This window comes from Puma concolor, chromosome B4 (assembly GCF_028749965.1).
Source record: "Puma concolor isolate L17-30 chromosome B4, mPumCon1.1.hap2, whole genome shotgun sequence".
Taxonomy (NCBI): domain Eukaryota; kingdom Metazoa; phylum Chordata; class Mammalia; order Carnivora; family Felidae; genus Puma; species Puma concolor.
In genome coordinates, this window is record NC_141673.1 from 82,640,411 (window position 1) to 82,664,725 (window position 24,315).

Sequence of the window (24,315 nt, forward strand, 5' to 3'; positions counted from 1 at the left end):
TCTTTTCCTTTATTGTTTCCTCCTTTGCTTTTTTTTTTTTGTTTAGAAAGTTCCTCCCCTGAGGAGGCACCTGGGTGGTGACCCAGTCCATTGAGCATCTGACTCTTGATTTTGGCTCAGGTCAAGATCTCATGGTTTGTGAGTTAAGCCAGGCTTTGCACTCAGAGTGCTGAGCCTGCTTGGGAGTCTCCCTCTCCCCTCTCTCTCTGCTCCTCTCCTCACTTTTGCGCACGAGTGCTCTTTCTCTCTCTCAAAATAAATAAATAAATAAACTTAAAAAAATTTCCTCCCCTGAATGCTTCTAACCACTTCCTGTTTGGTGCGTTCAGATTCAAATAGATTCTTGCTTAAATAAACTCTTTGGGGAAAAAAAAAGATTCCTTCCATTCTGAGATCAAGTTTTTTTGTTTTTGTTTTTGTTTTTTTTAAAGCATTTTTTTCTTCTAACTCCCTTATGGTTTTATTTAATACTTCAGGATTTCATTTTGATAGGGTGAGACAGGGTTCTAATCCTGCCTCCCCAATAGGGTGCAGTTAATAAGTTATCAGTTTATTAAATCCATCCTTTGATTCAAATGCTACCCTTATTATAATTGTTATCATCCTGAGATTTCATCTATTGAGGGTTACAGGAATGAGAGCATTTGGGGCAGTGAACAAACACCATAGGGATAGACAGTGCCACCAAAGTTATGAACATTTGGACCAGGAAGAGGGAAAACGGGAAAAATGTTGTGCCTGTTTGGATTATGGTGATTGCTATAGGTTTTTAATTTAGTAGTGGAATAATCGAATAAGTATTTTTCAAGAAAGTTGCCCATTAAAATATCTAAATGAAAAATTTGAAGAGCAGGCAAGAGAAAACAGAGCAATCTTCCCCCAAATAACTGAGTCTATAAACGTAATTCCACAATCAGCTCACGAGCCATCTGTCACATGGACTACTGTACTTTAAACATTGCTCATATATAAAATTTGGGAGAGGAAGTTGGGTTATTTCGAGGATATTTCGCTTAGAGAAAATGAAACTTTATTTTTAAATGTGGTGCTCATCACTAATGTACTAATCCGTGCACAAATTCAATTCCTTCCTGCATTTTCATACTAACGTCAGCCTGAACAGCTAAGGGAAACCCCATTGTTTGTGCGTCTTGAGCACCGGATTCCTTCCTGTTTTCCCTTTTTGCAAACGGCAGTTAAACACGGGAACAGGAGCCCGGAGACGTTAGCCCGCAACAGAAAGTTATTTTTTACTCTAACGGCGGTTTTCGTAACCGGGAAAGATACAAAAGTGCGATGTGCAGGTTACACCACAGAACTTCCCGGGGTTTCCTCTACTCCCCACTCGCGCGCGGGCACGTCGGGACTCGCTGGGTGAGCGGCGCTCAGCGACGCCGCCGGGCGCCGGGAGGCGGCGCGCGCGCCGGCTGGAAACGCCCCTCGGTCTCCGCCGGCCGTGGAGGGTACCCGCGGCGGTGACGTAAGGGGGGCGGGGAGAGGCGCAGTATGGGGCTGCGAGGTTTTTGCCGGAACAGGAAACCTCACCGCGGGTGAAGGCACCGCTGGCGAAGGCACCGCTGGCGAAGGCACCGCTGGCGTTGCACGCAGGCGCTGCGGGGCTGGCAGGTGTGCGGCGTGTGCACCTCGAAAGTGATGGAACTCGGCGCGAGCGCCCCCGGGTAGCGCCGGTGAGGCTGCGGGGCCTGGCCCGGGCAGCCATGGGTCTCCTTCGCCTGCTGGTTCTGGCGATGCTGGCGTCCAAACCCGGTGTGACCGGTGGAGCCGAGGCCGTCGGGAACGCCAGCGAGGGTAAGGTCAGGGGCGCCTCACTTCTGCAACCCAAAGTTGGTTTTGCATATCTTGCAAGGTCGCAGCCCTCTTCGGGGTCTGTCCGTGTAGCAGGGCAGTTGATGAGTTCAGACCCGGTGGGAATGGATCAGGGTCCTTTCCTGCAGAAGGAAACTCGATGCTAAGGAGGCCTCACCGTCAACCTCCTAATTTAGGCTGGGCAAATGGGGAGAGGTAAGTAACTCTCCTGTTCAGACACGTTTTTATTTCCCTTTGAGAGAAGCCATGTTTGTAAGTTTAATTTAACACATTAAAACACCTCTGCTCTCCAGTGGTATATCTGAGCCCTTGGACAGCGAGGTTTGGTGCAGAACTAAGGGCTCTATGAATGATGTTCCTCCAAGCTGCAGAGGTTTTTTACACTCCAAAATCTGGATGCTTTTACATTGCGGAGTGTGAAAGGAAAAGTAAACCCAGAATGGGACTTTGGATGGTAGGGCATGTGCTTGGTGAATAGCTCGTGGTTTGTTAATATAAACCGTAAAAAAAGCACTAATTGTGCTAGGCTGATGGTAATCATGTGCTTTTCCGTGAGGTTAATCACATTCTTTTATTTTGAGCTTAAGAGACCAGTTGCAGTTTTGAACCAGTGTATTTTCTGAATAGTGTGGTTGTGTTCCTCACTGCTCATGTTTGGAAAGCTCTTGTGCAAACCGAATCGTAGAATCGCTGCGGAGGACTTAAGGCCAGAGCTGAAAAGGGCCGTTATATTTTTGCAGAAAAAATAGCCTTGTTAATAATATGGCACTAGCGTTCACCACGTGCTGTATGTGCCAGGTGCTTTCCATGGCATTGTAATTTAATCCTCACAATCCCAGGAGGTAAATTACTCCTCCTTGCTTGGCAGAGGATGAAGCTGAGGCCCTGGGTTTTGCTTAATACACAGGTGAACAATTGCTAGGGGCACAGGTGATATTTGAACCCAAGTGTGTCTTGCTGCAGTTTTAATTTGCATGGCCCTTCCACTTCAACAGAGCTGCCCTCCAATAAGAATATTCTATTTAGTATGGTACTTTACCCTTAATTCTGTGAATTCTCATTCCTCAGAATAGCCTTATGAGGCAGGTAATGGAGATGGTGTCTCCATTTTAACAGGTGGAGAATTTGAGAGATTGAATTTGTAGTTGATCAAGGCTCCTGAGTCAGGAGGGCTGTGATTCACATCTTTTCTAGTTCTGTACTTTTGTATTTAATACCTATGTTTGTGTTATCCGTAGTGCTAAATTTAAGGTAGCAGGCCATTTGTATACTTAGTTGAAAATGATCTCTTTTAAAAGGTGTGAAAGGTAGTATGTACATTTCTGTGTGTCCTTTCAGCTTCTGGGGCTAATGAAAATTCATAAGACATAAATGAAAAATGGCGAGGGGCAGTTGAATGCCAACCAACTTAAGTATCTGAACTGGTTTTTTTTTTTTAATAGTTCATCTGAAGAGAATTATGACAACTAAGCTTTCACAGATCTAGAATTTGTGTCAAAGCACAGAGAGGTAAATTTTAGTAAAAAAAAAAAAATAGAGTTGAATAACTTTAAGGTTTGAGTTTAGGATCTGATTGGGAAAGGAAAGGAGAAGATTAGGATTAGGCAGCTATTTTTAGAAAGAAATTATTAGAAAGAAGAATTACCCTGGGTAAGAATGGAGGGGGCATATGAACAATAGAAAAGAGTGCCTGACTGTGGGTTAGTTAGATGGCAGAAAACATCTTTGGCAGAAAAAGCCGAGCCATTGTTTTTGAGAGGAGAGCCTTGGCCTGAGTGCTCTGTCTCCATGTTAGCCATTTGTCTGTAATATCGTTTGATGTGCTGTCTTTTTCCTTCCCACTCCCAAAGTCATAAGATCTAATTATGCCTCGTAAAATGTTGCTAGCGAATCCTTTTCCAGATGGCTTAGAGGAGAAGTTAAGTTCCTGTTAACTTATTCAGGATATATTTTGGATACATGTCTGTCTTTGAGTAGAAATTAAATGCATTTTCTGCCAGACTGTATTGTTAAAGTCTTGATTTTCAGTATTTTTCTTTGTCACTCCGTGGAAGTCTCTTTCTCATTTTGATGCTTACGCTGGACATGTATAGTTTATTGGTAGGGCCAAATTGAATGTCTGATGTCTTTTTCTTTTTTTTCTAAATAAGATGAGCTTCTGAAATACTGGAAAGCTTATGGAAGTTAATAACAATATTTTATTGTGTAGCATTGGACAGCTTGAAATTGTTTTCCCTATGTGTTTTATACTTTCAGCAGCCAAATGATGTATGCAGTATGTGACCTCCATTTTGCCGTGGGGAAACTGAGGCCCAGAGGAAGTAAATTACTTTCCTGAGGACATAAATCATATACCATTTATTGTGTGCCAAATATGTGACTGGTACTGTACTAGGCACAAGAATGTCAAATAAAACAAAGCCCTGCATAGCCAAGAGTCAAACCACAAATGGTTTGGTGAATATGCAATCTTCTATAAAAATTGTGAAATGGCAGTTAGATTGCCAAGGTAACACTCACAGAGGATTTTCACACAGAAGTTAGGTTAAAGATAACTAAGAATAGGAAAAAAAAAATTATCTTTTCCTAATTCATCAAACATTGTGTTAGGAGTCCTCAGACCTGAATGAACATTACAATCACTTGGAGAACTTTTTAAAAAGGCAGATTGGTGATTAGGCAACTAGAAATTAAAATTTAAAAGAAAAAATGAATTTCCAGTAGCATCAGGAAATATGGGATATTTAGGGATAGTTATAATGGAATATGTAAAGATCTCTACAGAAAAAAACCATACAACATTCTTGAGATAAATTGAGAAGCTAAGTAGAGGGATATCTCAGATTCATAAATTAGAAAATTTTGTGTTATAAAGGTATCATTTCTCCTTAATACCTTCGTTGCCATCCCAAATTCCCAGCAATTTTTTTTGTGTGTGTGGAAATTGACAAACTGTTTTCTGAAATTTATATGGAAATGAAAAATGGCCAAAAATAGTCAAGATAATCTTGAAGAGAAAGAACAAATTTGGGGGCAGAAATTAAAACAAGGTAATATTGGTGTTAGGAGAAACAAATAGACCACTGGAATACAAGTCAGAGTCCAGAAACAAACCAACAAATGTGGTGACTTATGTGAAAAGTCGGATTGCAGAGTAGTAGGGAAATGCTGGTATTTTCAATAAAGGTTGCTGTGTCAACTGGGTATACATATGGAAACATGAACCTGTTAACCCCCTGCCTTATACCACATATAAAAATCAATTTTAGACTTATTTTTTAAATTTTAGATTGATTTTAGACTTAAATATCAAAGGTAAAACAAAGGTGTAGAAGTTAACATGGGGAATATAGCTTTACAGTCTTAGAATATGTTGGCAAAGATTGGGTTAGAATGACACAAAAAGGACTAAGCATAAGAGAAAACCCCAAGAAATTGGACTACATTAAAATTAAATCTCCTGTTAATGTAAAGGTAGCAACTTACAAGAATGGGAGATTTACCCATGATGTATAAAGAACTAAAATTCAATCAGGACAGTCTGATTTTTAAAATGGACAAAAGTCTTGGGGTGCCTATGTGGCTCAGTCGGTTGAGCCTCCAACTTCAGCTCAGGTCATGATCTCACGGTTTGTGGGTTCAAGCCCCACGTTGGGCTCTGTGCTGACAGCTTGGAGCCTGGACCCTGCTTTGGATTCTGTGTCTCCCTCTTTCTCTGCCCTCCTCTGTATGCTCTCTCTCTCTCTCTCTCAAAAATAAATAAAACGTTAAAAAAATTGTTTTACATAAATAAAACGGACGAAAGTCTTGAACACAGACCCTTTTACAAAGAGAATATCTAATGGCCAATAAGCAAACCAAAATGTTCTTAACCTCTTTAGTAGGAAAATGCAAATTGAAATCACAGTGATATACCACTGTGCACCCGGAAGAGATACAGATGATACCAAGTGTTGGTGAGACTATTGGGCAGCCAGAATACTCTTCCACAGGTCGATGGAGTGTGAATTGGCAAAACCATGCGGTGTAACTCTTTGGTAGTATCTACTAAAGCAGAGCATAAGTATACCCTATTACCTGATGATTCTACTCTTATGATCTACCCAATAGAAATGTGTACATATGTGTACCAAAAGACGTACAAAAAAATGTATGGAGTTCATTTTATAATTCATAACTCCAAACTAGAAATAATCCAAATGTTGATTACCGAAAAATAGATAAGTAAATTGTGGTTTATTCCTTTCAAGAAGTATATAACAATGAGAATGAATAAATCGTGGTTACTTGTAGTAGCTTAGATGAATTTCACAGATGGTATTGATTTTTAAAAAGCTAGAAACAAAAGAATTCATCCTGTATGATTCCACCTAATTTCAGAAACAGACAAAGCCCATCAATTTGTTTGAAGTTAGGATCACAGTACCTCTGGGCCGGAGGGAAGAATTAGTGATAGCAACGGGCCACAAGACCTCTAAGATGGTAGAATGCTGTTTCTTCACCTGGCAGTGTAAACTATGTGCGCTTCTCTTTATGTATGTTATTTCTTTTCTTTCTTTTTTTTTTTTTTTTTTTTTTAATGTTTATTATTTTGAGAGAGAGAGAACGCACACACACATGCAGGGGAGGGGCAGAGAGAGAGGGAGAGAGAATCCTAAACAGGCTCTGAACTGTCAGTACAGAGCCTGACATGGGGCTTGAACCCATGAACTGAACCCTGAGATCATGACCTGAGCCAGTATCAAGAGTCAGACACTTAACCAACTGAGCAGCCCAGGTGCCCCTGTATGTATATTATTTCAATAAATGTTTTTTAACTGACACTTGGACCCTAACCCCTTGGATTTTTATTTAACTGGTCTGGATAGGGGCTTAGGCAGCAATAGTTTTTAAAAAGCACCTCCAGGGGCGCCTGGGTGGCGCAGTCGGTTAAGCGTCCGACTTCAGCCAGGTCACGATCTCGCGGTCCGTGAGTTCGAGCCCCGCGTCAGGCTCTGGGCTGATGGCTCGGAGCCTGGAGCCTGTTTCCGATTCTGTGTCTCCCTCTCTCTCTGCCCCTCCCCCGTTCATGCTCTGTCTCTCTCTGTCCCAAAAAATAAATAAAAAACGTTGAAAAAAATTAAAAAAAAAAAAGCACCTCCAGATGATTGTAATACACAGCCAGGGTGGATAACCACTGTATGAGAATTTCCTTCTAATAAGGACACCTTAGGAGTGCTATAGAAAATTTGAAAGCGTGCAAAGAAAAAATTATTTACAATACACCCCCAGAGGCACCTCCTTTTAATACCCCTACTTATTTTGTCAAGTGATCAGTTATTTAAATTATGAATGCAGTGTCTCCTTTGTTATCTGGCATCTGCCTGGTTCTTGCTACCGGTATTTGATTAGGGAAAGAGGGTGAGTGAGATGTCATCTTTTCATAACTTTTGGAAATCCAGGAAGTAATAGATGAAAGTTGTAACCAGGTGTTTTTATTGAAGTCAGAAGCAGAGACTGTAACTTAATGTTATGGTCCTGATCATTATATATTTTCACATGGGCTGTTTGTTTTCTTTCTGATTTTCTAAATGAGAACAAGACTTCTTAGGTAATTTAACCATTGAAGATCAAAGGTGATCTGTTAACACTGTCACAGCAAAAACTTCAAATAGGTTTTACTGCCTGATATGTGTATATGCTTTCTAGAAGACTCTTTCACAAAAACAACTATTATTTTCTATTTATGCTGGAATGGTAACAGCCTATATGTTCATCAGTAGGGGATTTGTTGAATAATTAATGGTTACATACAGAATGGAATATTATATAACTTTTAAAATGGTAAAGCTAGTGGGAATGCCTGCTGGTACAGCCACTCTGGAAAACAGTATGGAGGCTCCTCAAAAAACAAAAAATAGAACTATCCTATGACCCAGCAATTGCACTCCTAGGCATTTATCCAAGGGATACAGGTGTGCTGTTTCAAAGAAACACATGCACCCCGGTGTTTATAGCAGAGCTATCCACAATAGCCAAAGTATGGAAAGAGCCCAAATGTCCATCAATGGATGAATGGATAAAGAAGGTGTGGTATATATATACTATGGAGTATTACTCAGCAATCAAAAAGAATGAAATCTTGTCATTTGCAACTACGTGGATGGAATTAGAGGGTATTATGCTAAGTGAAATTAGAGAAAAGTATCATATGACTTCACTTATATGAGGACTTGAAGAAACAAAACAGATGAACATAAGGAAAGGGAAACAAAAATAATATAAAAACAGGGAGGGGGACAAAACAGAAGAGACTCAAAAATATAGAGAACGACAGAGGGTTACTGGAGGGGTTGTGGGAGGGAGAATAGGCTAAATGGGAAGGGGCACTAAGGAATCTCCTGGAATCATTGTTGCACCATATGCTAGCTAATTTGGATGTAAATTAAAAATAAAAATAAAATGGTAAAGCTAGAATTATTTGTATTGATGTTCAGAGATAAGTATGTCCTATTAAATGGGCTGTATCAGACATATTTATATTTCTTCTTCCATCTATGTAGATAGAAATATTACATGATATCTAAGTCCTAAAAGATGTATATCAGTGTGTTAATAGTGATTATTTCTGCACAGTATACTTGGATGGAGGTATTGATTTTCTCTACATTTCTTACCTTTCTATAATAAGGGTTATATATTGTCTGGACAAATATTACCAATTTACAGGAAAAACAAAATGAGTGACAAGAGTGTTGAGAGTGTCATCATTTTGTCTGGGGTGTGTTCCTGTTTTATAAATTTGAGATGAAGTGTTGAGGTAGAACCTGTGTTTTGAGTGCCATCAAGAATGGAAATTTAAAAAAAAAAAATGGAAGTTTTTCAAATTGTGCAGTTTCTTTCTGATAAGAACCTCTCACTGTCACTACAGAAATTTGATAAACAGTGATGTGTGAAGAAACGAAAAATCACTTAATATGTATTCATATACTCACAAGGATACCTACTTTCAGTACCCCTATTTACTTTAAGTTACCAGCTGTTTAATTATGTATTTCAATTTCTGTGGTCCTGTCTTTCCTTACTGCCTTTTAAAGCACTGAAAACTTTGGTTTTCCAAGTCTTTCTGAGTTGTGATTTATTTTCACCCCTGTGTGATAGGTTAAGGGAAGGCTAAGAAAAGCTTGACACAGGACTTCACTAGGTGGTATCTTTAATCTCTTCCAGGGCTTCTAAAGGTTCTGCATAGAGTCTTGATTCAAGGCCTGTGTAAGGGGAGATCGACACAGATTATCAAAACCATTTCTAAGATATACTTAGGGGCAAATTTAGTGACAATTACAGAAATCTTGGGGAACCTTTACAAATTTACTTGTACCAGTTTTGGTCACAGTACCCAGTAGGTGAGCAGGTAGTCCATAAGTACTTCATAAGTATTTGTCAAATAGAGAAAATGGGGAAGAAAAGGGAAAAACTAAAACAAAACAAACAAATACAAAGACTGGAAATATTACTAGAAGAGGCAGGATGGTAAATGAGCTGAGTGCTACACCTGACGCTACTATAACACTGTTATGTTAACCACACTGGAGTTAAAAGAAATGCAAAGTGAAAAATGAATTGAGTGCTTTGGACAGATAGTTAAATGATGGAAATCCAATTAATTCCTGGGAAAACAAACATACTGTTTTTAGTTTGACAGGCTAGAATTTGTGGACATTTTTAAGACTTGGAAGACAGGATAGATGGGACCAAAATACATTACATGCAATGTTTTTAGGGCCACTTACTGAGATCCGCTTAATTTTATGTATAATTTGGTTTCCTGATAAAATAATCATGATAATGGGAAGGCCTGGAAAATGTAAAAAATTTTTTCTTGTTTCCCTTTATAAAAAGGAAAACAAAAAACTCTCTCACATTTTCTAGACTTTCCTACCCAGATTTTGTTAAATACGTCCTGATATTTTTACCTGTATTCTGGCTGGAGTTTTGTTCTACATAAAATGTAAAATGTGTTTCCAGTAACATAAATAGAAGGAAATATACCATCTTAATTTGTCATTGTTACCAGTATTAAAATTTTCTCTGGAGTTTTAGAAATTAAATCATAACTACAAATCACTTTTTTTCTATCACTTATAAAAAGTTATGAAGGTAATATAATGGCATCAGTGGAATTTGGGGAATTTATGGAGAGTAACCTTTGATCTCATCGTAGGATTCTTTGTATGTTCTGTTCAGCTTTTTTGGTTAGCCATTGTTAGTCTTTTTTTTAAATCATCCAGAAGTAGTACTTGTATTTAAAAAAAAAAATGTTGAAAATTAGCCCATTTGGGAAATGGTACATAAAAATGGGTTTGAAGTTATTTAATGTCTGGGGTATTCTCCTTTGCCACCCACTGACTTTAATTTCCTTTTAAAATAAAACCGTTCCACTATGGAATGCTAGTGACCTATAATCTATCTCACCAACTCTTTCATCTTTATTAAATTTAAATCTTTTTTTCTACTTTATTTTTATAGTTTATTTTTTTGAGAGAGAGAGCACAAGTGGGGGGAAGGACAGAGGGAGAGTGAGGGAGAGTCACAAGCAGGGTCCCTGCTCAGCACAGAGCCCAACACAGGGCTCAATCCTAAGACCCTGGGATCATGATCTGAGTTGAAATCAGGAGTCGGATGCTTGGCCGACTGACTGAGCCACCCAGGCATTCCAAGTTCTGTTTTTAACCTCAGTGTATTCATAGTTGTTAGTACCTCCTCAAGGTTAAACCTTAAATTCGGGGGCCCTTGTTTTTTAATTTTTTAGTTTTTTGAATTTTTTAAAAAGTAAACTCTGTACCACAAAAGGCTTGATCAGGACAATCAGAAGTCTCATGCTTTACTGACTGAGCCAGCCAGGTGCCCCCCAGGGCTCTATTTTGAATAATTATTATCGCTGCTGCAATGGGAGATTTTTCTGGGTTCGAGGAGCTGGACACCTTGGGCATTCTTGAACATACTCAGGCATCCTCAGCACTCTAAGTATTGTTCACATCTTTTGAAACACCTCTCTTTCTCAGTTCCACCATTTACTAGCTGCTTCCCCTCTTTAAGCCAATTTGTCGTCATCGGTAAAATAGGAGTAGTAATATTATTTATCTCCCCAGGTTTTTTGAGAATTAAAATAAGCAATGCATGTATGTTTACGTATGTGATTTCTACAAATTGATATTACAGGTTCAGATGTTACAATGAAATGTTTCTCCCATTGCAGGTCTTCTTGAATTTTCTGTAGGGAAGTTTAGATACTTCGAGCTCAACAGGCCCTTTCCAGAGGATGCCATTTTGCGTCATATTTCCAGCAATGTGTCTTTTCTTATTTTCCAAATACACTCACAGTATCAGAATACAACAATTTCTTTTTCTAAGGTAAGTACAGAGAGTTATTTCTTAAACACCATATTTGAGGGTCTTGTATTTAGTATAAACATGAGAATTGCATTCCTCTTTATGTTTAACTTTATGCCCTTAAAAGAAAAAAATCAAGATTGGATCCAGTCAACTTAGTGATTTAGACTGGCTAAGAGGCATGTGTCTGTGTGTCTTGGGCCTTTTTTTTTTTTTTTTTTTAATTTTTTTTTTTAATGTTTATTTATCTTTGAGAGATAGAGACAGAGTACAAGAGGGGGAGAGGCAGAGAGGGAGAGAGGGACACAGAATCCAAAGCAGGCTCCAGGCTCTGAGCTGTCAGCACAGAGCCCGATGCGGGGCTTGAACTCATGAACTGTGAGATCGTGACCTGAACTGAATTCAGAGGCTTAACTGACTGAGCCACCTAGGCGCCCCATGTTGGGCCTTTCTTGAGTGTGGTGACCTCTGACTTAAAGAGGGGGTGGGAGAGTGCTGAATTTGGGGGGAAGGGTGGGCTCTGCCAGATGTCTCCTATCTGCATGTGATTTCTCACCTTTTCTTACTCTCTTGGGTCCTTGATGATTTTTACCTCTGAATACGTTTTGATGGGTTTCCGTCATTGTGCAGCCATTTAGTGTTTACTAAGATTACTAAGACACTTGTAGATTCAACTTTATTCTTTGGAATCTCACAGAAACAAAAGAAGCCCAACACCCAGGTCATCTAGCCTAGTGTTGTGCTTCCAGGAGCATTTAAGACTCTATTTCAGAGATCATCACTAAACCCTTTAACCTCAGCCTCACCTTTGGGAAGTGTTTCAGATGCCCTAGATTTGCTCAACTCATTAAGGAACTGCCATTTACATTAACCTTTTATAAATCTATTTTTATTCAGCCTATATGATCCCCTTGCACTAATAAATGCATTTCAGCGTGTATGAAGTCATGCTGCTTTTTATTCGTCCTAAGCCTATCTATTGTTATAAGCCTATCTTTTAATATTCTGAAATTTGCTAAACTAAGTGGTCTTAGTCCAATTCATATATATTCTGTAGGCATTGGTCATACTACCTTTCATACTAAATATTTGGTATACTTGCATTCTTTTCCCTGCCATAAAGGTTTTGAGATAGTGCATTTGGTAGTTTAATAGGCTAGAAATGAAAGAGTTTGATCAAGGAGAAGAAGGAATAAATTATATAAATTGCAAGAGTTAATGGTGTTTATGACCCCCACTCAGATTTTGCCAGAGCAGAGATCAAAGCTTGTTAAATGTTTTAACTTTCTTAGAAGGAAAAATCACGCCAGTTCCTCAGGGAAACCAAGTTTTTTTTTCTGGCACTAAAATCCAAAGGAAACTTCCTATTCAGGCCCTTTCATAGGAGACATAGTAAAATGCTACACACATGATTTCTTTAATAACATCAGAGCAAAGACAACATTTGAAAGAAGAGAAAGGATTGAGAAAAAAGGGATTTACTTTTTTTTGCATGCTTACTAGGGGCTAAGTCGATGATTCTTAAGCCCTTCTGGGGCCATGGACTTTGAATCCACTGAAATCTCTGGACCCTCTACCCAGCAAAACATGGATACATTTGTATAATTTCATGGGCACCTCTGGAAATTCATTGGGCCTCTGCGGCTCCTAGTTAGGAACCCCTGTGTTTGGTTTCCATGTAATTAATTCTCACAACAGCTCAACAAAGTAGCCTTAATGCATGTTTTTACGTTTGAGGAAACAGCTTGGACAAAGGAATGTCCACATAACTATGTGACTGAAGTGGCCTGAATGAACAGCACGTTGGGCCTCCGTTTTTATGTAGGGCAGATTTTAGTTATCCTGAATTATAATCCTCTTCCTTTCTTGGATGGGCCATAGTTGTCACTCTATTTATACTCCTGAGAAACTGATGACCAGAATTGCACATAGCTCTAAAGATGAGTGGTCCGTGTGAAGAGAATAGTGTCTGTTTCCAATACCCTTCCGGAGGAAGTGTGGCACTTTGGGTTGTTTTAGGTCATCAGAGCAGGTGGTTCTTTGAAACTGTTGACTCTGCAGTTCCTCAATTAGTATTTGAGTCATTTTCCCTTAGGCTTGTCAAGTTGAAACCCATCTGACGCTTTTTCCTCGCTTTTTCTTAGCTTTAAGAAAACGCTCTGAATCTACTACCTCTTAACTTAGTATTTTGTTATTCAAAAAGCTTTCCAGATTGTTGGGGTGAAGGGATGGAGTTAGGGAATGGTTGAGTGGAAGAATAAGGAGGATAATCCTGATTGTGATGATGGTTCCACAAGTGTCTATGTATATCAGTACTTACATAGCATTTTATTTACTTATTTAGGCTTATTTATTTTGAGAGAGAGATAGCATGAGTAGATGAGGGGCAGAGAGAGATAGACGGGGAATCCCAGACAGGCTCCGCCCTATCAGCACAGAGACTGAAGCAGGACTTGAACTCCCGAAATCATGACCTGAGATCATGACCTGATCCAAAGTTGGATGCTTAACCAACTGAGCCACCCAGGCGCCCCTATAGTATTCTTTATGTGTAGTTTATAATATGTCAGTTATAGCTCATTTTATTTAAAAAACTTTCCAGTTTAGGGACAGTGCTCATCTTTTTGTCTTTGTAGTGATAGTTAATTTGTATATTGGACCTACGAGATGGAGGCTGGCTCACTGGCCCGGTTCATATCACAAATCTAAACCTGAGTCAACTTGCACTTCTCCTGTCCGATAAACCTAGCATGCTAGTCACAGTGCTACAACTCTGCTTTAGCTAGCTAGCTTTAGGAAATAGGACCTGCTAGCCTTTATAAGGAAATCCCTGACGTCCTAGCCAAAGTGAGCTATAAAACTCACTTTTGCCCCCAGTGCCTCAGGAACAGTGCTCCACTGCTTGTAAGGCACTGTTCTCCCCCAGTCTGTGGGTTGTTTTTCCTTGAATAAAGGACACCAAACTCTCTACTGAATTGTTTTTTCTTTTGACAGTAGTCTTAGTACTTTACATAGGAAATCTTAATTTGGGGAATTGAAAAACTTGAGAATTTCACTGTGCATCTGCTATTCCTATCAAAGGTCATATACTTCAGTAGTTCTTCCATGTGTACGTGTGTGCACCCATATATAGACATGAAAAGAATTCTTTAATTATATAAGGAAGGTCTGTGTTTGTTCTTGTTTTGAGAAAGTTTGAAATAGGACATGCATACTAGATCAAGTCTGGAATTTAAATATTTCGCTCAACTCCTTATTCATGATGATTCTTTTTTACCTTATTGCAGACTCTCCTTCCCAATACCTCAGGGACAGGCACTGACAAAGGACTGGTTTTCATTCTTAGACCAGAGCAGAGTATGTGCACTTTGTATTTGCAGACTTTAGATGCTGAGCCTGTCCAAAACATGGCCATTCCACTCTCCTATTCAGAAAGAGGTAACCTTCCTGTTTTCGACTTTCTATTTACTCTCCAGATTGTGGAACTTTTTCATGAAAATTCAGGGGAAACTATAATCCTTTTAAAAGTGTTTATTGCAAGTACAGTATATTGGATCAAAGATTTTAACAGCAAAGGAATCAGAGCATGATGATTGAAAGCCCAGGTAGGGGCATAGGAGAATGCAGTCATTAATTAAAAAAAAAAAAAATTTAAGGAGCCCTTGAAAAAGCATTAACAGAAAGGCAAGGTACCGTCCTTAACACTTTATCTGATTATTCCAGGCAGAGGAAGGCATGGGAGAAGAATGGAGAGTATTTAGAGAATGGCAGAATATTGGGTGTGGCTGGAGCCAGAGTGTGAAGGGCTTTGTGTACAATTTAAGGTTTACATTCTATTCTGAAGGAGCGTTGCACTTTTAAGCAGAGGAATGATCTGTATTTCAGCTATCAGAAAATTAACTCTAGAAGCAGTGTGGGGAGTATTTGGAGAGGGCATAGCAGAGTCAAGACTCAGCATACCTTTAAGCGCTCAAAGTGAGAAGGTGTTTGGAAAGTAGCACTGATAAGACACAATGACCAGTGGTTATGGATTATGAAAAGGAGGAATATAGGCTTCCCATTTGGCTAGCTGGGAGATAGTGATGCAAAATAGGTAGGGTTGAGATAGAGTTGTGATGCTGGATTGGTTTAGGTGATAAGGATGGGGTAGTTGTGACTACAGTTAGGGACACTGTGAATCTGAGATGCTTACAGGACATCTGGATGGAAGGGCATAGTAGGGAGTTTAAGGGTATGGAGTGGAGCGCTGAGGTTAGATGTCCAACTAAAAGGTTCTTAGTAAAAGCCAGAGAAGTGAGTAAGATTGTCTAGGCATGTACTTAGAGACTTATCTGGAAAACATAATAGCAGATACTTTCAAGGTGCCTACCACATGTCGGGCACTGTTTCGGGGGATGCTAACTGCTGAGGAATAAGCATAAGACTAAAGAGGAGTCAAGGAAGTGACTGAAAGTGTCCATATGATAGCGCAGTGAAGAGTCAGCAGTGGCCTTTAATGACACTCATTTTAGTGGCACAATGGGGATGAAAACTAGATTACAGTGCTTGAGGAGTGAAGGTGAGGTGAGGAAATTTCGACCACTCCTTGTGTTATATGTAGCAAAGGGTAATTTATTTAGAAAAGGAAAACCAGAGCCTTTGACTTTTTATCGAGGACAGCGTATAAAGAAAAATCACGAACAGTACGGCTTCAGTTCCAATCCGTATCCTTTTCTCGGGTGTGGTAAAGATTTGTAAATGCAGGAAAAGGAGAGTATGAAAGAAGAGCAATGTTGAAACATAGGCACATGTTCAGTTTCTCCATTACAGAACTGGCCAGGGGAAGTCAACCACCAGAATTCCATCAGTTTACGGAAACCAGGACCCAACCATGGGAGTGATTGATCGGATGAGTGTGTGTGAAATTGAGATCTTGTAGATCTTGAACTTGGTTTACTTTGATCTGTCTTATCTCAACCTTTCCATTTGAGTCCACCATATACAGTTCTTCGTATAGAGTTGAGCTCATGTCAAGTGACTTAAGTTTTGTCATGCTGAAGGGCATGAATAGGATTCCTAATGAGAAAAAAAGAGCTGTTTTAGCCACATTATTAATGTAAGTGGAATACCCAAAATTTGTATTTAATTAAATATCCAAATGCTATTCTGATATGTGATCTTGAGAGTCTTTTATTTTTACTACTTTATATACACATACTGTTTCAGCACTGAGGATGACATCATCTTTCTTCCTGTTGAAAGAAGCATGTGAAAAGTGGACACCCCTTTCTTTATTACTGTGGAGTTCCTTTTCTCTTTGGCAGTGTTTTTTCCCCTTTATCCCTGGGTTCTTAAGCTCTTTTTGTGGGTTTGTAGACTCTCAAAATCTAACGAAAACCTCTCTCCTTAGGACATGCACACATTCGACACTTGGCATACAATTTCAGGGTGTTCTTGGGACCCCTGGAGCCCATTCTTGGATACCAGCTCAAGAGTATCTGTTTCCAGACCTTTTCAAGTCTAGAGCAGGGGTTGGCAAACATAGACCATGAGCCAAATCCAGCGTCTGCATGTTTTGTACATAAACTCTTACTAGAAATGGCCGTGTTTGCCTACGTTACTGCCTATGGCTGCTTTCGTGCCATGAGGGCAGGGTTCAGTAGTTGCCACAGAAACGGCCAGGTGTGTGAAACCTGAAATGTTCCCAATCACACCCTTTTACAGAAATTGCTTGCTAACCTCAATTAACTTTTCCTTCTTTAATCTCAGTTCATGTGGTAGTGTAAAACCAGAAGCTCTATTATATTTATTTAGCTTCTCTATGGGAAGTTCTTATAAGAGTAGAGTTCTGGTTTCCTGAGTATGATTTGAATATATAAGAATTCTATGTTGAGTAACTTACCTTTTTTCATCCAGATCCTATCCCTGGAGGCTGTAATTTGGAGTTTGATTTAGATATTGATCCCAACATTTACTTGGAGTATAATTTCTTTGAGACAACTATTAAATTTGCCCCAGCAAACCTTGGCTATGCAAGGTATGTCTATTTCCTGTCTCCTAAAACTGCTTTTAGGACATACATGATCAGCTACTATGTAGATTCGGTAAACTCTCAAAATTCATGGTTCTCTTTAGTAAACTTGAATTGTTCACTTTTTCTTTTTTTCAGAATGGAGGTAATTTAAGCATTGTAAGTAATACTTCAAGCTGTCACAATTAACATTGGCCCCTTCCATTCTTAGGAAGAGCCAGATGTTGAGTCCTATTGTGAGCTTAGACGTACATTTAGTTTCTGTAATGAGTTTTGAATATGGAAAGCATTCTGAAGCCATGAAACACCCGTATCTTTTCGTAAAGATTTTATTATATTAATTAAAACTCTGCCTTAGTTTGTACTTTAATAGTAATGATAGCTAACATTGAGTAACATTTGAATGCTGTTTGTGCATCATCCATAGTGCTGAATGCTGTATCTTCTTGTCCATTTAATCCTAACAGTTTTATTCAGAAGAGGTGGTGTTTTTATTTTATAGAGTGGTTCCCTAAGGGTTAGATTTAGTGACATGCCCACATACACATAGCTAACAAGTGGCGAAGCTACATTTCACTCCAGGCCTGACTGACATTATTAGCATCTGGTTATTTAGCCATACTGCCTCTCAGTATGTTACTTTTCTTCACAATGCCAAAATTGGAATCGATGCAGAAGTTTGAAATTTGAGCTTTTGGTTCCTTTTATAGATGGGACATGCACCACAAGAGATTGATGTTCAATTTTGTTGGTTGACTTTAGAGGCACAAATCCTCCGCCATGTGACATTGGGATGGAACAGGACTCTAGGTGGAGGTTGCTGTATGATGTCTATCAGTATTTTCTGCCTGAGAATGACCTCACCGAAGAGGGGTTGCTAAAGCATCTGCAGAGGATGGCCGAGGTGCCTCAGGTGAAGGCCAATGCTATCAAGGTAAATCTGGTTCTTAACAATTTGTGTGGGCCAGATTTGTAAGAGCTGGGAAGGGGAGAAGCTTCCTGGAGCTTATTTCTTTACTGTGTCCTTGGTCTTTCTGGGATTCTCACTTTATTATCTTTTATTTCATTATTGTCTTGTTAGTGATATCCCAGAGTAGTGTTGGCTTTTGAGGAAGTGCTTTAAATTGTATTACATTTTGGGGCGCCTGGGTGGCTCAGCCGGTTAAGCCTCTGACTTCGGCTCAGGTCATCATCTCACGGTTCGTGAGTTAGAGACCCACGTTGGGCTCTGTACTGACAGCTCACAGCCTGGAGCCTGCTTCAGATTATGCGTCTCCATCTCTCTCTGCCCCTCCCCCACTCACATTCTGTCTCTCAAAAATGAATAAATGTTAAAAAAAAAAAAACTTGGCAAGTGTAAAAGTTACAGTGTTTTGACAAAAGACAATGAGAAACTGTTTAAGGATGTACATATTGTCATTAATATATATATATTTTTAAGGTTTATTTATTTTGAGAGAGTGTGAAAGCATGAGTAGAGGAGGGGCAGAGAGAATTCCAAGCAGGCTCCGCGCTGTCAGCACAGAGCCTGACTCAGGGCTCGAACCCTCGCAGACTGAGATCATGACATGAGCTGAAACCAATGAGTTGGACCCTTAACTGACTGAGCCACCTAGGTGCCCACACGTTGTCATTAATATTTAAACCCAAACTCAAAGCCTCTAACTTGGAGCAAAAGTTTTCTCTGACCTTTTGAACCCCTGTAAACTCTTGGTATACCAAGTGTAGGGTACCGACCCCCAGCAGCATTGGCATCACCTGGGAGTTTGTTAGAATTACAGACTCCTCAGCTCCACCCAGGACCGACTGAATCAAAATTTGAGTTTTGAGGTCCCAAAGTGATTCCTATGCATATTAAAATTTGAGATTCATGCTATAGATCATTTTTGTGGAGGGCAGGATTTATGTCTTAAAAGGTACCTGAAAGCAGTGTAACCTACAGGTTCATCCTTCAGTCTAATGGTTAATGGGTAGAGTTTTTATAGACTGCTCTGATTCTTCCCAGAGGGCTGATAGGTTACAGATTAGGTAGAAAGAAGTGACTGAAACAGAGCATACGTGATTAGCCCAGGGGCCTCAGTCTGTTGAAGAGCAAGATCTCATTTTGTTGCCATGTCACCTAGGATGTCATGGTCGCATGCTAAGAAGGAGCCTTATACAAGAAAACTCACTGTGCTTATTCACAAATTTGGAAGGTCTTTTGGATAAGTTTACCAGTTGCCTTTTTACATAGAAAATTTTGAAGATTGATTGTATTCTCATGAAGAATACAAGAATTCATATAAGAGGAGCTTTTTAGGTTACTTTTTAACTTTAAGTTAAGAGTTAGAATATTGTATGCCAGAGTTGAAGGAAACCCTCCGTGACTAATGAGGACATGTGTGAAAAACTGGAGACTTTGAAGAGGTTTATACTGGCCAACTTTGGGACAATTCGGTCATCAAAAAGAATAATGATTGCTTATAAGTTTTGAATAAAAACAAGACCACACTGATATTAAGAAAGAAAAAAAAAAAGAGGGGCACCTGGGTGGCTCAGTCGGTTAAGCCTCTGACTTTGGCTCAGGTCATGATCTTGTGGTTTACGGGTTCAAGCCTTGCTTCGGGCTCTGTGCTGACAGTTCAGAGCCTGGAGCCTGCTTCGGATTCTGTGTCTCCCTCTCTCTCTGCCCCTCCCTCCTCATGCTCTGTCTCTCCTTCAAAAATAAATAAACATCAAAAAAAATATTTTTTTTTTAAAAAAAGAAAAAGAAAACTCGTCAGTTGCTATCATTGGAGAAGATTCTTCTACCAAATTACTCTGGAAATTGATACAGGGAAGGAATTTACACTGCCTTTTGTAAAAGAGGAACTGAAATTCATCCTAGTTGATGAGAGAAAGCTCTTTACTGAATAATACTGGCCAATATATGTAGAAGGAGTATTAGGATTAGAAAATCACCTTTCTTTGAACCCTAGTGAAATAATTCAGGCAAGGATCATCAGATGAAAGATTGTTGGGGAACAGGATATTCTCAGGATGCCTAAATAGCATGCTGAGATTAATTCTAATTGCCAAAGGGAAAAGTACTTTTGAAATGGAATGATCTGAGGGTCTCCATCTTATCCATGTGGTCAGTTAGATTCACTGATGGCAGGTTGGCTTGCGTTATATGCTCATACGGCACAATCTGACATCATCAGCATCATCTATAAAGTATTCTAGCAAAATATGTTTAACTGAATTCAGTCCATTGTAATTCCTGTTTGCAGAAAATACGTGGGATAAAAGAATAAGTGGGATACCTTGAGCACAATCTGACAAATCCAGATTGTGGAATGTTCAGTAAGACAACTGCTCTTGTTTCGTTTTGTTTTGTTTTTTGTTTTTTTTTTTTTTTTATTTTATTTTTAAGTAATCTCTACACCCAATGTAGGACTTGAATTTACAATACTGAGGTCAAGAGTCGCATGCTGGGGCACCTGGGCAGCTCAGTCCATTGAGCATCCAACTCTTGGTTTCTGCTTAGGTCATGATCTCCCAGTTCGTGAGTTCGAGCTCTGTATTGGGCTCTGCGCTGACAACATAGAGCCTGCTTGGGATTCTCTCTCTCCTTCTCTCTCTGACTCACTCTCTCTGTTTCAAAATGGATAAATAAACTTAAAAAAAAAACAAAAAAAGGAGTCTCATGCTTTACCAACTGAGCCAGTCAGATGCCCCTATAAGACAACTGTTCTTGGATCTCCTTAAAGGTCATTGGATGGGTAGGAGGGAGTGATGGGAAGGATGATCCTAGATTGGAGATAAACACCATGCATAAAATGGTTGGATTTTGGTTAAGCGGTGGGGAACAGCTTTAAAAGACATTCGGGAAAATCTGAATATGGACTGTGTATTAGATTATAAGAGATTATTGATTTTCTTAGGTGAGCAAAAGCATTAGGGATTTATAGAATACCCTTGCACTTAGTGCCTTGCTACTCAGAGTGTAGATGAATGGGTAGCATTGACATCACCTGAAGAGTGCTAGAAAAGTGGACCCTCTCTCGGGTGCCTCCTCTGACCAACAGAATCAGAATCTGAATTATAACAAGTTTTACCAGTGATTTACAGGCACATTAGGTTTGAGAAACACTGTTTTAGAGTGTGCACATTGAAGCATTTAGGAGTGAAATGTTGTATCTGTAACTTACTGTAAAATGATTCAGCAGGAAAAAGAGCAAGAAGGAGAGAGGAATAAAAGAAATACAAAACATTAACAATTGTTAAATATAAGTGGTGGTATATATAGTTCATTCATTTTATTCTTTCAACATTTCTATAAGGTTGAATTATTCATAATAAAAAATTTGGGGGTAGGAGGTAATGTTAACATTTTGTTGAACTTGACCAGTCCTTTGCCAGAAACATATTTTTGAAGGCTAAGCAATATTTTTAAACAGAAGTTTTCTAAGAGGCTTGTAATTATTCCTGAAACTCTAATATTAAATGTTTTAACTTTTATTAGCAGGAACATATTTGTGTATTCTGGCCATGTAGGGCCTTTGTTTCTTCTGTTACATATATCTAAAAACACATATCTTCTGTTACCTATCTAAAAATTAACAAGCTTTAAAAGGGAGTTTTTGAAGTGAAAGACTACTGCATAATACAACTATGTGGAATGTTTTCTTACTGCAGAGTCTGTTACACAAAAATAAATGGGTCCTGTGAGATGTTAGTAAACACTTGTCTATGACAGTTCTATAGCTAGTAGCAATAGCTAACATTTGTTGAACACTAACTCTGTGTCAAGCATTGTGCTGAGTATGAAGAGAAGAAGGACTAGTGAGCATAATAAATCTGGCTCTTGCCCTTGTGTTTATAATCTAGCATATGAGAAAAAAAATTTCAATTTTGTCCTAGTGTTTACACTTTTACTTACATCGTTGACATTTGATGCTATACAAAAACTTTAGAAGCATTTTGTGTAAGAACTTCCTTATAGTAGCATATATATAAACTGTGTAGGACAATCTTTTGACAGAGCTAAATGGGTCGGTATGTATTTTAAACAGGAATTATAACTTAATATTACAATTTAATATCACATGTAGGTGGGATTATAATAGCACAGCTTTTTTAAAAAATCTGAACACTAATCACAGATTATTTTTGGCTTCAGGTGGTTACCCTCACAGCTAATGATAAGACAACTGTTTCCTTCTCCTCCCTCCGAGGACAAGGTGTCATTTATAACGTTGTTGTTCGGGATCCATTTCTAAATACATCTGCTGCTTATGTTCCTGCTCATACATATGCTTGCAGCTTTGCGGCTGTGGAGGGTAATTGTTCTTCCCTTGGTGAGTATATGGATTTAAACTTTGAAATTTCTTCTTCGACTTTGCAGGTTTATGTCAACCAATACAGAACATAAGAATATTAAAAAGTGCTTTTGTCTAGTCTTCATTCAGTAGATGCCTTTTGAGCCCCTACATTATTCCATCTGTTTCTAGGCACAGGTATATATACAGCAGTGAACAAAACAGACAAGACACCTGCTCTTTCGGAGCTTATGTTCCAGCAGGGGAGATGAGCCAGACAAGACAAATTTGTAAAATACACATCATGTGAGAAACTGATGAGCACTAAGAAGTGAAAATTACGTAGGGAAGGTAGATAACAAGTGGCAGTGAGGGGGGAGTTTTGAGAGAGATGGCCAGGGAAGCCCATGGTGGGGAGCTAACCATTGAGTAGAGACCCGAGGCGAGGCAGGGAACCACACATGTCTGAGCAATACTGCCAGGCAGAGGGAACAAAGGTCCTCAGATAGGAGCCTTCTCGGTGTGTTTGAAGAACTTCTGTGAGAAGTGGCTGGAGGAGACTGGGGAGGGTGAAAGGTGCAGCCACGTAGGTCACAGTGCGGGAGTCAGCTTCTGTTCAGAGTGAAATGGAAAGGCTTTGGAGGTTTTGAGCAGGGAATGCCATGATCCAACTCCTATTTTGACGGTATCACTCGGCTGCTTTTTTGAGAAAAGTCAGGGCAAGGTCAGAAATGGAGATTGATTAGCAGGCCATGGTAATACAGATGAGAGAGGACGGTGGTTTAGATAGAATGGTGGCATTGAGGGGTTGCAAGATCGTGTGTGTGTGTGTGTGTATTTAACATTTTATTCTGAAATAGTTTCACAGAAAAGATGAATAAATACTAAGAATTACTGCATAATCTTCACCCAGATTCCTCAGAATGTTAACGTTATCATGCTGTTTGCTTTGTAACTCTCTGTAGTGCGCTCATGTGCACATACATTACCTTTCCCTGTGAGCTGTTTGAGAGGAAGTTGCAGACATGAAGACCTTTTTCCCTTAAATTTTATTTTCTTATGTAAGCATAGTAAAAAGATCAAATTCACAAAATTGACAGTAATTCACATCACTGTTATTTAATATTACAGACGCTACCAAATTTCACTAGTCATTCCACTGATTGCCTTTATTTTAAAAAATGTGATCACATGTTGCATTTAACTGATATGTCTCTTTAGTCTTCTGTAATCTGGAACGATTACTTAGTCTCATTTTGTCTTTCAAGACCTTGACCTATGTGATCTTGCAGTTTGTGAGTTCAAGCCCTACATCAGGCTCTGCACTGACAGTACAGAGCCTATTTGGGTTCTCCCTCTCCCTCTCACTGTTCCTCCCCTGCTTGCGCGCACTCTCTTTTTCTCTCTTTCAAAATAAGTAACCTCAAAAAAAAAAAAAAAAGTCCTTGACCTTTTTGAGGAGTAGGTGCTATTTTTTTCTTTTTTTAGAAGATCATCAGTTGGGGTTTGTCTCATGTTTCCTCGTGATTAAATTCACAGTTTGCATTTTTGGCAGGAATACAAAGAAGTGATGTTGTGTCCCACTCAGGAGGCACTTTTATATCTATTTGTCCCATTACCGGTGGTGGTAACATTGAATATTCGGATAGTGGTGTCTGCCAGGTTTCTCCTTTGTAAAGTAACTATTTTCCTTTTAAGTATTTTTAGGCAGGACTCTGAATGCAGCTAGATATCCCCTTCTTCAATTCTCCCTTGCTAGGTTTAGCATCCCATGATCTTCACCTGAAACATTCATTACTCGGTGGTTGCCAAATGGCAATTTTCTAA

The 24,315-nt window shown here is 39.2% G+C and overlaps 1 protein-coding gene across 1 annotated transcript in view; it reads left to right on the top strand.

Moving 5' to 3' along the window:
• Positions 1 to 1,595: 1,595 nt before the first annotated feature.
• TM7SF3 (transmembrane 7 superfamily member 3) overlaps positions 1,596 to 24,315 on the top strand; it is a 35,140-nt gene continuing 12,420 nt past the window's right edge. Inside the window, exons 1-6 of the mRNA XM_025930667.2 lie at positions 1,596 to 1,809; positions 11,063 to 11,217; positions 14,484 to 14,634; positions 17,092 to 17,212; positions 17,969 to 18,140; positions 22,350 to 22,527. Of these exons, the coding sequence (XP_025786452.2) occupies positions 1,719 to 1,809; positions 11,063 to 11,217; positions 14,484 to 14,634; positions 17,092 to 17,212; positions 17,969 to 18,140; positions 22,350 to 22,527 (868 nt within the window). The 5' untranslated portion in view covers positions 1,596 to 1,718. The remainder of the gene's footprint in view (positions 1,810 to 11,062; positions 11,218 to 14,483; positions 14,635 to 17,091; positions 17,213 to 17,968; positions 18,141 to 22,349; positions 22,528 to 24,315) is intronic.